We start from the raw sequence: 12,619 nt of genomic DNA on the forward strand, positions 1-12,619 counted from the left end.
CTCAGAATGAAGTGATTTGCTCAATGCCACACATTAATTATGTAGGTATTTGTGAAAGCTAGTATTCAACATGAGATCTGCTACACCAAAGCCTGTGCTTCTGCCACTAGGCCACGATACCTTCAGTAATCTCAAGTTGCCTAACTTCTGCTCAGAGCAAGCTAAGCTTGAAATATCAGGGCTGAAAAGGAAATGAAAGAGTGAAGTCAAAAGCCCAGGCATCTTTTTTTTTTTTTTTGCAATTCCCTTCTAACCAGTGAAAAATCATTGCAAAAGGGAAAGTACTGCCTTAAAAGACACACTTTGCCCTCAAGAGGTGTGGCTGGTAGGTTTTCTCAAGTAGGAGTTATTATCTAACCGCAAACCAACTGTCTGTCATTACGCTGCACTTTAGAGGACATATCTGATTGGTCGTCCAAGAGAGCAACATTTGAATTTAAAGAAAAGACCAAAACAACCAAGGGTCATTACTTCAGTGAGAAAGATAAAGCTTTGTTATTAGAGAAAACTCCAACTGGTGTCAGAGATTAGGCACTAAAACCCCGTGTTAGGGTAAAACCATTACCTCAAGAACTGGTGTTATTTCTATTAATTTCCTGATCAAGAAATCAGCCCCTATTTTAAGTAAAATGCGCTGAAAAGATATGTAAAAACCACGTGAAGCCGCTTTGTAAACTGCAAAGGATTATGAAAAGGCTAGGAAATACAAATATTTATAGTTTAAGATTCAATTTTCTTAAAAAACTAATCTCTAAATAGAAAGCAAAAGTGGTCTGTTTACAAAGGCGATACCAGAAGGTGGCAGAGTCAGAAGCAGCCGCAATTCCTTGTAGCTAGATCACACGTAGAGTTAATGTTTTTTGTCTCCCATTTTGCCATCTGCTGTTCCATTGGACCACTAAGTGTACTGTATCCTCAGTACTTTCTTTATTCTGGAGAGGGCATACATAATAAAACTTAGAAAAGAAAAAAGGGGGCAAGATGACTTCACAGAAAAGAAACCACGGTCTCAAGTTATAGATTACAAAACTGCATCCTCTCGGTACATTTATTACACTTCATTCCGAGTCTGGGATGCATCCTCAGCTTAATGAGAGGATAAATGAAAAAATCACTTATTTCAGGCAAATAAATTCCTCTGGCAAATACAGCAAGACAGTAAGCATTAAAATTTTAGAGAACTCGAAATGCTGAAACTCCTATAATTCAATCATCTTTCCTCAGCAATAGCTTCTATTATAGAAACAAAGTTTCACTTAACAGATAAGGCTGAAAATGACACAGCTTCAAGTTTGATACTCTCTATCTTATGTTCATGAAGGAAAGCACTACAGAACTGCTCAGAGAGCCACCAAAGCAGCAATGGGGACTTTTCAGGTTTTTTGTTGAAACTCACTTTATTAAAAAAAACAAAAAAACAAAACAAAACAGTCATGAACAATAAATTACAATCATTTCCCCCTTTTATAAATTCTTCATAAAATATATTTGACAATTTTAAAAGAAAATTTCAAAAGTTGCTTTCATTTTTGAAGTGCTGATGACATTTTTTTGACCATTTTGTCATGCTGGTGAATTATTTTGTAGCTGCTACAATAGTTTGATTGATAAACATTTTACAATTAAAAACAACAACAAAGAGGAAAAAACAGACCAGCAGAAAGAACTATTCAGTGTGCTATTTATCTGACACTTAACACTTCATCATAACGACAAAGTATCCCTTAGCACCAAAAGTCTACAGGAACCCCATCTTTCTAAGTGACATCTAGTGCAAAATAACATTCTAGGAACTAACTGTACAACCCCATATTTTAACTGGCGACAGCTGCCTATAAGCTTATTTGAAATATTTGGTCTTTTTTAAATTAAGACAAATTCCATAAAACGCTATAAACCATGGCAAGAGACTCTATGAGAAATAATTGTTTATTGAGTACCTATTATGGGCAAGGCACTGTGCACAAATTCTTGCTTTCATTTTTCCTCTAGCAAATATCCAGGAATTTCCAAGTATCACTAATCATCTTTTATTTCTTACTCCTGTCTAGAAAAGGCCTGTGGCTATATACCATTTTTAAATCATCATTTTATCACTGACCTTTAGTGCTGAGCACACAGTAGGTACTTAATAAATACCTCCTGACTGAAAGAATAAAGACAAAGAATTTACTATCATTTTGCTTGGTATCATAGGCTATTTTAGAATACAAGGACTTGAGAAAATTCCAGAAGAAACTTCCTGATCACCTCACACCCTTACTGCCAACGAAAGAAAGAACTCTCCTTCACAGGTAAAATCTTTCAAAATAAATGATAATCGTTAACTCTTTTAAATGAGGCAGGACCAAAAACTATGTGCTTAGGAAACCATGGCTCCAAGCACACAGATATTTGAAAAGCAAATAAAGCACTGGCATAATCTCACCTGAGTCGTCATGAGTTCTGCTGAAGTGCCATGTTACTGATGAGACATTATAATGATGCTTTTTACTTCCAGTAACTCAATCCGCTTGGCCAGATCTGTGTTACACTAATTTGGCAATCATGAGGTTCCAGTGCATTTCCACCTCTAGTTTCTGAAAGAATTCTTATACTTATTAGCTTGAAAATGATGTTAAAAGTGTATGGTTTTTTTTTTTTCATTTTAAAAGGCTTTATGTGAATAAAGCCTTTTGGTCCAAATTTTAAACTTCCAGACCAAGCAATGAATAGTCCAGAAATTTTACATACTCCAATTTTTTGTGCTTTTTCACATTCTGTAGTCCGCTGAACACATTTTAAATAAGGAAAAAATTATGATAGCAATATTCCAAAAGTTGGGGAAGTTAAAAGCTGAGGAGACTATGCAAACTATCAATCATTTCAATATTCTAGTACTTTTTTTTTTCACTTTTGACCAAAGATTCTAGTGCTTTATAAAGATTAACCTAGATACAAGGGTCTTCAAGTCTATTTAACCTTAAAGGCTAATGTTCTGTTTTAGGAAAATTTCCTTTCTTTAGATTTTAACTATCTGCATTTACAGGAAAACAAATTGGAGAGAACCATATAAGGCTAAAATCAAACTGACTTCAAGAAGAGTAACGGTCTACTGGATTTTGACACACACCATACCAAGTGACTGTATAAAACAGATACCTTTTCAACTTGAAAGATATAGTTGATGCCACAATATTTTATCCATTTGCCAAACTGTATAGGTATCATCTCCGCCTTTAGAAAAAGGTGATTGACATTTAATACTACAACCATATCACTATTTGACATATGACTGTGTCAAATCAGATAAGAGAAAACAGCTTTAGTGCCCAAATGAAAGGAATTCCAGGAATTAAACAAGAGACCCTATCAGGGCAGGCAATGTGAGGGCAGGGCTCACTTGGTTTCTTCAACTTTATGAAGCTTAGACAAAGTCTTGAAATCAAGAACTAATATATCAAGTACTATAGTTCAGATATAGCAAAGTTTTCAGAAACAGAAGAATCTTGTGTTCAGATTTATATCAGATTGCAGATGCTCAAGTGCAGACATGTCCCAATGCAGTGGTTTAACTGGTTAATTGAATGCTTGGCTACCTAAAGAAGGTCTGACTGAATCATCAGTGTCCTTGCCAACCTGCTACTGCATGACTGTGTGGCCAGTTGAACGCCTCCAGCTCTAGGGCACTGGAGAGCTCACCACAAACTTCAGCAGCTTTGGATCACTTAATTTCATTCACGTTTAATCAGATAATTTTAGACCCTCCAAAATGATGCCTAAAAAAAGCTATATAATATTACAAAAATAAAAAACTTAGGATGATTTCATTCGAGGGAGGGACAGGGTAGGAAGATGAGGGAAGGTTCTTTTATTTTTCATCACTGATTTCACCAGCAAATCTCAAAAACCCAAACCTACATCAAATAATTTAAACAGAAGTGGCATTTTCTTCATATGGAATGCAAAATGCACACATTCACATACTTACATATACATAAATATATACATATATGTTTCCTTTACAAAGCTTCAAAGGTTGCATTACCAGCATGCAAACCTCTCTTCCATGGAAATTCCTAATACTGACAAGGAATGTCTAAAATACTTAGAGACATATTTTCAGAAAACTGGACTCTCTTCTTGGCTCTTAGAGAATTTTCCTGCCAAACTTCTACCAATGATCATTTAAAAAAATTTACACCCACATTGGTAATACACATTTAAAACATATTAACAAAATGGGCAGCTTGGACTTAAGTAAAACGAGGAAAAAAAAACACCCCACAATAAAATCTAAACCCTTAGAAGGTGGAGTTGAGCTTTTTATATTCTTTTCAGCCACATTATGTTGCATCACTGTTAAAACAGAAGCAGCATATCATCCAAGATATTTGCAAATAATATGTGTCACGTTTCCCAGCTGCTATCTTTAAATGCAATTTGTACTAATCTGAGTTCTAGTTCAAAAGCATCTGGACGATCCTGAGGGTTTGCAGCCAGCATTTCCTTAATCAGTTGTTTCATTCGCCCATTCATAGACTTCTTCTTCACAGGAATGAGAAGTTCCATTTTGGGATTTTCCAGAAGCGCCTCCCCAACAGGCACAATCTCAGTTCCCTGTTTTACGTAACTCCCCAAGAGTTCCTTCTTTGTCTCTGTGTCTATGAATGTGATCCTTTCCAGCATTGCCCAGATGATAATCCCCAGAGCAAAGATGTCAGCTTTGGCTGTGTAATGTCCCTCCCACACTTCAGGAGCCATGTAGAAATCTGTTCCACATGCTGTGGAAAGGAAACACTTGTTTACACTGACAGGTTCTTCTGGGTTCTGCCCAGAGGCTGAACAAACTTTACTTAGACCAAAATCAGCCACTTTCAGTGTAGGTTCCAAGTCACTGGTATCCAACCTGCTTTGAGAAATCAGGATGTTATCAGGTTTAAGATCTCGGTGGATGATCTGGTTTTTATGCAAGAAAGCCAGGGCGCTGCTCAGCTGAAGCATGAAGCTGGTGTTAGTTTTACGATTGGGTTTCCTGGACAACAGATACTCATTCATATCTCCTCCATCACAAAAATCCATCACAAACCATAGATAATAGGCGCTTCTGGGATCAAAGGCAATTTCTCCTTTCAACGAAGTCTCTACAAGCTATAAGAAGGGAAAAAACCGATTACGGTCACCTGCACAGTTTATACAATTTAGCTGTAGAAGAAGGGAAACTGGTTAAATTAGTCTCCAATTTTAAGTGGAAATTCCATGAATCTACTATTTGGTCAGTGCCTTTATATGTGCATTTTATTTTAGACTTCAGTCCTTCAAATTGTCACTCTGTCCCACCAAATCTTTAAGTCTAGAGTAAACACTTATTTAAAAACAGCTTTATTTTGAAAAGTGTCCAACTGGCTATACGTTTTCTGCATGTGTCAGTGGAGCTGAACTCTACCCACATAGCTAATAACTTCATGAAAAGATCAAAGTTTCAGCGGCTAGACCTGGGAGACTGCCAGCTGGAGTATAAGTATCAATTAGGAAGTTCTATTCAGTGAAACTGCCTGAAAAATACTTCTTGTTCATTGCACATACACTATCAACATAATTTGTGAAATCAAGAGAAAAATGATCAAGGAACAACTAGTTGTTACAGAAATAAAGTGCTCCTGTAGTTACTAATAAAAATAAGACTAGCATCATTACTTCATAAACGTCTACAGGCAGAAGGCAAATATGTTGGCTATCTCTATCACTGGATGGCTTCTAAAAATCAATTTATAAAAATTATATTTGCATTTTGACATAAAAGTTCAAGTCTGAGCTTGTATATTTGATACAAGCTGAAAAAAGAATAAATCATTGCTTTATTTATCATTATCCAATTATTACTCTATTACCTGAAAATTCAAGAGTATTAATTACTTAACTGAACATGAACTACCATTCTAAAATATAGGCACAGGGTGCTTTGAAAATATTTGTCCCATGGTGTCCTTTCAGACCCACAGATTGAATAGAAACTCAGTAGGACAGCCAGAGTTGCTGAAGAGTGAGTTACGTGTTAACTTTACATTTAAACCTACTGGTACTTCCTCCTGTCATATTGCCAGGCAGAAGCAAAGAACACCTCTCCATGCCATCTCCTCCCATGGCAAACAGCAGTAATTGCAACCGTCTGCAGATGTCTTTTTTGCATGCATTTTCCTTGTTGCACGTGTTTGCCAGTGAGACAGAAAATAATAGAAAGGTACAGATCACACAATTATGTACTTGTGCACTGTTACTAAATATGTTGAGATTAAAGACCAGCACCACCACTCTTACTTCATTTCCTCTCTTCTTTCTTTACTCTTAAAAGCAGACTTTCTACATAGCTTTGAGCAATGAAGAGTCTCAGCGTTCAAAGAACGCTTTAGAGTAAGGCCAGATAGTGAAGATTTTAGGCTTGACAAGCCACGTAAGATCTCTGTTCCATATTCTTCTTTCCTTTTTTTTTTTAAACAATTTTTTAAAAAACGTAAAAGCTATTTTTAGCATCCAGGCCATACAAAAACAAGAAGAGGGCTATAGTTTGAGGGCCCCTGGTTGAAAGCTACAGAAATACAGAGCCCAATCTCTTTATTTTCACGTGCAGAGGATGTTAGTCATTGGTTCTCTTGCTTAAAGTCCTTCAACAGCTTCCCTGTTCTCTCAGGATACAGGCTAAGCCCTTTAACATGGGCTATGGGATCCTGTGTGCTCTGGCCTTTGCTGATCTTTCTCGCCTCATCTAAAACAAACTCTCCCTGTACAGTATAGTCTTACTATCTTCTTTCAATTCTTAGAATGCTTCATGTTTTTTGCTTCAAGACATCTCTATGTACAGTTCTTTCTGCTGGGGAAGTTTTGTTACTCCCTCACTTAGCTAAGTCCTTTTCACCCTACAAGTTTCAGCTGAAATAGTTCATAAGTCCTAAACCCCAGGACTGTCCCAGGTTCCCTATAATATGCTCCTATACCATCCTGTACTTTTCATTCATGACACTTATCACAAGTATACAGACTGGCCACTAAGTTCCTGTGTATGAGATTTGTGTCCTCTGTTAACTATTTGTTTTACATTTTCTTCCAGGTGATATTTTTAACTCTCAGGAACTGATATAATGATTTCAATAGAGAACAAGGAAGATATCTGGAAAAACATGGAGAAAAATAAAAACCTGTATAGAGAATGGAGAACACCATGCATAGGGACTCTGTGGTCACCCTGCAGATTTGCTTAATTATCTTTACTAAATGTAAATATTGGTCTTTACTAGATATAAATTTAGAGAAGGTACTTGCTAAATGGGTTGATGAATGTCTGGTTAACTAAATAAATCCATAGAAAAGACAATTTTTATAGAGCTATATTATTACTGAGCACTTCCTACGTGCAAGTATTCTATCTGCATCACCTCTAATTTTGACAACTCCCATGGAAGGTAGAAATTATTATTCCTATGTTAATTAGGAAGATACAGATGCTGGGAAAAAACTGGATTATTTATCCAAGGTCATACAGCTAGCAAAAAGTACCACAAGTCAAACACAGGTCTATTAGGCTTTAAAAAATAAAAGAGATTGCTAAACAAAAAGGTGCTTTAGATTAAAAAAACAAAATCACTGAATTAAGTCTGGGAGTACTTTACATCTTAAAACCTTGAGAGGCCAGCTAAGGCCTAGTTAACGTAAAAGTTGCTCAATCTGGACTCAAGGATACATCAGCACTAGGTTCTATGTGTAAATGACTTTGCATTTGTAGTCCGAAAGAAATTAGTCTTCAAAATCCATCACAAAATTCAGCAAGGTGCTAGCCACTTTAAGAGGCAGTGTGGTAAGAATGTTTCCAACATTTTCTACTAGTGCAACGTATATAATGAGCACTTTTAGAAAAGTAAGCAATAAAATGAATAGGAGCTAAAGAGTTGTGTTTTATACTCACTGTCTTTAGAGAGAAAACTTCAGGGCATAGCACGCTAAAATGCAATATAAATTAGGTTCTCCAGATTGATATTTGCTCACCATACAATGCAACTTGCAAGTTTCTAATTACACTTATTAATGCGCTTGTTTTGTTGTTCCTAGTCCAAAAGCTTTTGTTTTAAGAACAGACTTTTGCACCCTGATGGTAATTTCTGAATTTAGACACACTCATGGAAAGTTGTTTCCTTTCCAAAGAATGATCGGACTTAAGAAATTTTGCTCTCGTCTTTCACTAGCTATGTCTTAAGTGTCTTTTCTCCTCAGTGAGTATAGAGCTACTGGAGATTCTGATCTAAGGCAGAAGCCAACCTGAAAAAAAAGGCTTTTCTGTTTTCCTATGTTAATGCTTTCCCCAGGTCTACAAAAGAGTAATGTGGAGGTTGAGAGAGAAGTTTTTTTTCTTTCTTTCTTTTTTTTTTTTGGGTGAGGAAGATTGGCCCTGAGCTAACACCCGTTACCAATCTTCCTCTTTTTGCTTGAGGAAGATTGCCCTGAGCTAAGATCTGTGCCAGTCTTCCTCTATTTTGTATGTGGGAAACTGCCACAGCATGGCTTGATGAGTGGTGTGTAGGTGCACGCCCAGGATCCGGCCTGTGAACCCTGGACCACTGAAGCAGAGTGTGCAAACTTAACCACTATGCCACCAGGCTGGCCCCCAGAACACAAGTTTTAGCTGTGAGATAGTCCTAGGTTCAGCTCCCAATTCTGCCACTTGCTAGCTATGTGACTTTGGATAAATTCATTATCTATTCAAAGCCTCAGTTTCTTCATTTGTAATGATGATAATAATAGTACTTTCCTCATAAGATTGTTCTGAGAGACTGCCTTTAAGGCACTTAGCACAGAGCATGGAACTGAGTATTAACCCAAATGTTAGCTATTAGCACTGTTAATAATATGCAGATGCTAAGCTACCTAGTTCATGAAAATTAACTGGAATTGCATGGTTAAAAAACCACATAACCCTCTAAAAGAGCAGAGGCTTATGTTTAAATCACTGCTTTATAAAGAAATGCCTGATTACTTATGGGTGTGGCTATTGGTTGTAGAGTTCTTCGTTTTCTTCTGTCTTCAGTTCCCAAAACTCTGACTTAAATAAGTAAACTTATTAGACTCCAGTGTTGATTACTTCTGTAGCTCCTATGTTGCCCCATTCCTATGCAGATTGGCAAGTATCATGGCATAACAGGTGGCTTATGTTATTTTTAGGTATTTGCATCACAGGTTTAAATAAAACCTTGTTTTAAAGCAAACATCTACTCAATTCTTGGCACACCCCAGTCTACTCTTAACTATATAAACACCTGCATTTAAAGGTAGGGGTTCATCTGACTCCTGCATTCCCCTTCTTGCTGACCAATGCTATGTTCAAATCATTTCTATTTCCCACTCAACCACACATACCTGTAAATAAAGGGAAGAATTAGAGCCGTGGGACATCTTTTGCACCATCCCATCTTTTTGTAGGATGCATTCCTCCAAGTGAATCACATTTGGATGTTGGCTCTTGATACTGCTTAGTGCCCAGAACTCCCGCAGGGCTAGTTCAACATTTTCGGGTGCATGGCATCGAATTTTCTTCACTGCCACCCGTGCAGAGGTCTTTCTGATGACTGCTTCATACACAACACCGTAACTACCTCGGCCTACCTCCCGTATTAGATCGTACTTTGGCTGGCTACTCACCATCTTCAAGGTCAAAGTTTCTGGAAAAATCAACAAAGTGCTCTGTTGAAATTAAGGATATCCTACTGGCTTGTATTTCTTCTTAAGTATGATTTAGTTGTCATCTGTCTTACTGTTGGCAGTGCTTGAAAGATATTTGCTATACCTTGGGCAAATCGAAATATTTTAGTAGTGATGATAATATAAGTGCTAACACTTATGTTGTACATACTTACCACGTCTCAGGAACTGTTCCAAGCATTTTAGAATATTAAATTCATTTAATCCTCACAACAATGTTCGATACTATTATCGTCATTTTATAGATGAGGAAACTAAAGCATGGAGAGGTTAAGCAACATGCTGCTTAACAACAAGGTCAAAACAGCTAGTAACGGGTGGACCTGGGATTTGAAATCAGGACATCTGGCTCTGACGACCGTAATTTTAACCGCTATACTATACAGCCTCTTACATGAACTGCTTCCAAACACCACTGTTAAAAACAAACCAAAAAATTCAGTACTCTTATTTACCGATGAAGAAAAAACAAACCAACCCCTAGCTTCTCCTTAAAGCTGACACACACATAAAAAGGTCATAAAAACAGCAAAAACAAAAAGCCCTCACAGTTAGAAGTACAAATCCCTGGCTTATGCTTAGGGACTGAAAGTGAACCAGATCACGTATAGAAATGAAAACGTGTAGTTATTTTTATTATTTAAACGGCCAAACGGCATATGTTCCTATTTTAATTTTACGATATTTCCTTCTTTCTTGCAAAATAAGTGAAAATAAAGTTTGCAGAGAAAAATGTTCCTCTCAAGATAAAGTGAGCTACTTAGAATATGCTCACGTTTCTGCTGTCGAACAACAGTTGTTTAGATCTAGGTCATTTTTGCCGACAAGGACTGTCCTGCATATCAAGGGGCTCTCTGACAGAGGTCTTTGGAATTCAACTTGAGAAGTCATTTAAAGGCAGGAGCAACGGCCCTAAGAGAAACGCTCACGTGTGCAATCAAGAACGTCTAAAGCGTGCCTCCTCACTCTCCCAAGAATGTCAAGATTCTAAGGAGCTTCGGGAACAAGTTCCCATTTGCAGATTGCCACCAAGGGCGAGAAGAGTAACCTGAGACTGTACAATCTTCAAATTGCACGGTTTGGGGGAACAAAAAGCTACTCACCCTTGAGCCTGAAAAATTGGGCACAGCTACGTTAAGTCCGTAGAATAGACAATAAAGAGAATGAAAGCTGAGATTGCTTCCTAGGCCCGCGTCCTCTACTTGGACACCCACCCTTCAAACTCCCACTGCATTTCCTAGTGTCTGATTTCCTGGTCCAGAAGCCTCGGCCCCAGGCATCCGTGCATCGCCAGCTCCCAGCCGTCTCGGAGGGGCCCTGTCCTGGAAGCTCCCCCACATCCTCACCCCAAAGAGCGCCTGGGGAACGGGGAGGGCGGGTGTTTATGGAACTCCGAGATCCTGGGGCAGACACAGCACGGTGGTGCATCCCGCGCGAACCCAAGCGACCCCGGACGGCGTTCTGGCCCTCGTGCCTGCAGCGGCGACCCCGCGCCCGGACGCGGGCAGCGGGCCCTACACCTGCTGGGCGACGGACGGGAAGGGCCAGTCCCGGGCAGAGGTGTTGCCCGACGCGGCGGCGCAGGGCCCCGCTCATTGGCCGAGGGTCAGGCCCTCCCTCTCCTCGGCTGCGTCCAGAGCAAACCCGGAGGGGATCCTCCCGCGGCCCTTCGCCCCGAGGAGCCAGTCCTGCAGCTGCCCCAAGTGCTCGGGGCTGGCGGCTGAGCGTGGGGCCTGGGGAGGAGGCCCCGGGCGCGAGAGGAGGCCGCAGCTGGGGCCGCTGGCCTGAGGGAGCGGGCCGGAGGCCTGAGCAGCGCGGGCCCTCCGGGATGACTCCGCTGACAGGTCTGTGACAGGCCTCCAGGGGACTGAGGCACGGACAGAGCCCTCGGCTCTGCAGCGGGGCCGCTCTGCCAGGCCGACGGGCCGGATTTACCTCAGGGTAGCCGCCGCCGCTTCTCCCTCTCACGGCCTCTGCAGGCCGCCATTATCGGGCAGCTCGCGCCTCCGCCGCCGCGGCCTCCAGTCAGAGGCCGGCGCGCGCCCCCGTGGTGCGCGCGGACACACCCCCTTACGCCCGCGGCCACGCCCCCCTCCGGCTTTCCGTAGCGCGAGTCGCGACGCCCAGCGTCGTCCCCATTGGGCGAGCGCCCCGCACTCCGCCGGCCTCCTCCCGGCTCCCGTGGCTTTCAGGAGCCGGGAGTCGCGGAAGGTGTGCGCGCCCCGGAACGCACCACTCGTGCCCCTCCCCGTAGGGGTGGCCGGGCCCGGGAGCGGGGAGGCCACTCCACGCCTGGGGCTCGCTCGCTGTCCAGTCGCAGAGGGCGCGCACGGCCCGCGGCCCCGGGGCTGGTCTGCAGCGGCGGGGCTGGGCCTGGGGGTGCATGCGCCCGGCGCGGCCTCCCCGCCCCCCTCCCGACCTACCGAGCTGCGGGCAGGTGTGCGGGGGTCGCTGGGGTGGAACGCCTGGTGCATCTTCCTCGGCGCGGGCCTGCAGTGCTTGCTGGATGCTGGGCTCTTCTGCGGACCCGCGGGGAGGCGCGGCCCGAAGCGGGAGGCCTGGCGTCCGCGTCGCCGGGAGGGAGGCTGCACCTTTTGTCAGAGTCACTGAGCCATGTTTGCGGGCGGTGCAGTTGCCGAGGCGGCGGCGGCGGCGCGGGGCAGGGTGCGATCATCTGGGAAGACACCGTCCCCTGCCCCGCCGGCGCGGTGGTATCTCCCTTAAAGAAGCCGGCGCCTCATTGTTCCCGGACCGCAGCCGCGGGGAGTCTGGGGCTCCCTGCCCTGCGCGAGGAGGAGGGGGCGGCGGCCCCCGCACCCCCTGTCCGGCGGCGGCACCTGCGGGCTTGTCGTGGAGAGTCGGGATCCCGCAGGCGCGCGGCGAGAGGCGGCGGTCC

General features: G+C 42.2%; 1 protein-coding gene across 3 annotated transcripts; it reads right to left on the reverse strand.

Moving 5' to 3' along the window:
- Positions 1-1,378: 1,378 nt before the first annotated feature.
- PDIK1L (PDLIM1 interacting kinase 1 like) lies at positions 1,379-12,322 on the reverse strand. Of its 3 annotated transcripts, none has more exons than XM_008529048.2 (3): positions 12,147-12,322; positions 9,382-9,683; positions 1,379-5,130 (listed from the first exon to the last, which is right to left on the reverse strand). In XM_008529048.2, the coding sequence occupies exons 2-3, from the start codon at positions 9,664-9,666 to the stop codon at positions 4,390-4,392; spliced, it is 1,026 nt and encodes a 341-aa protein (XP_008527270.2). In that variant the 5' UTR covers positions 9,667-9,683; positions 12,147-12,322; the 3' UTR covers positions 1,379-4,389. The 3 variants fall into 3 exon arrangements, with proteins under 3 accessions (XP_008527270.2, XP_070453591.1, XP_070453600.1); XM_070597490.1 differs by lacking the exon at positions 12,147-12,322 and adding an exon at positions 11,659-11,798; XM_070597499.1 differs by lacking the exon at positions 12,147-12,322 and adding an exon at positions 10,827-10,949.
- Positions 12,323-12,619: the final 297 nt, after the last annotated feature.

Source organism: Equus przewalskii, chromosome 2, assembly GCF_037783145.1.
Source record: "Equus przewalskii isolate Varuska chromosome 2, EquPr2, whole genome shotgun sequence".
NCBI lineage: Eukaryota > Metazoa > Chordata > Mammalia > Perissodactyla > Equidae > Equus > Equus przewalskii.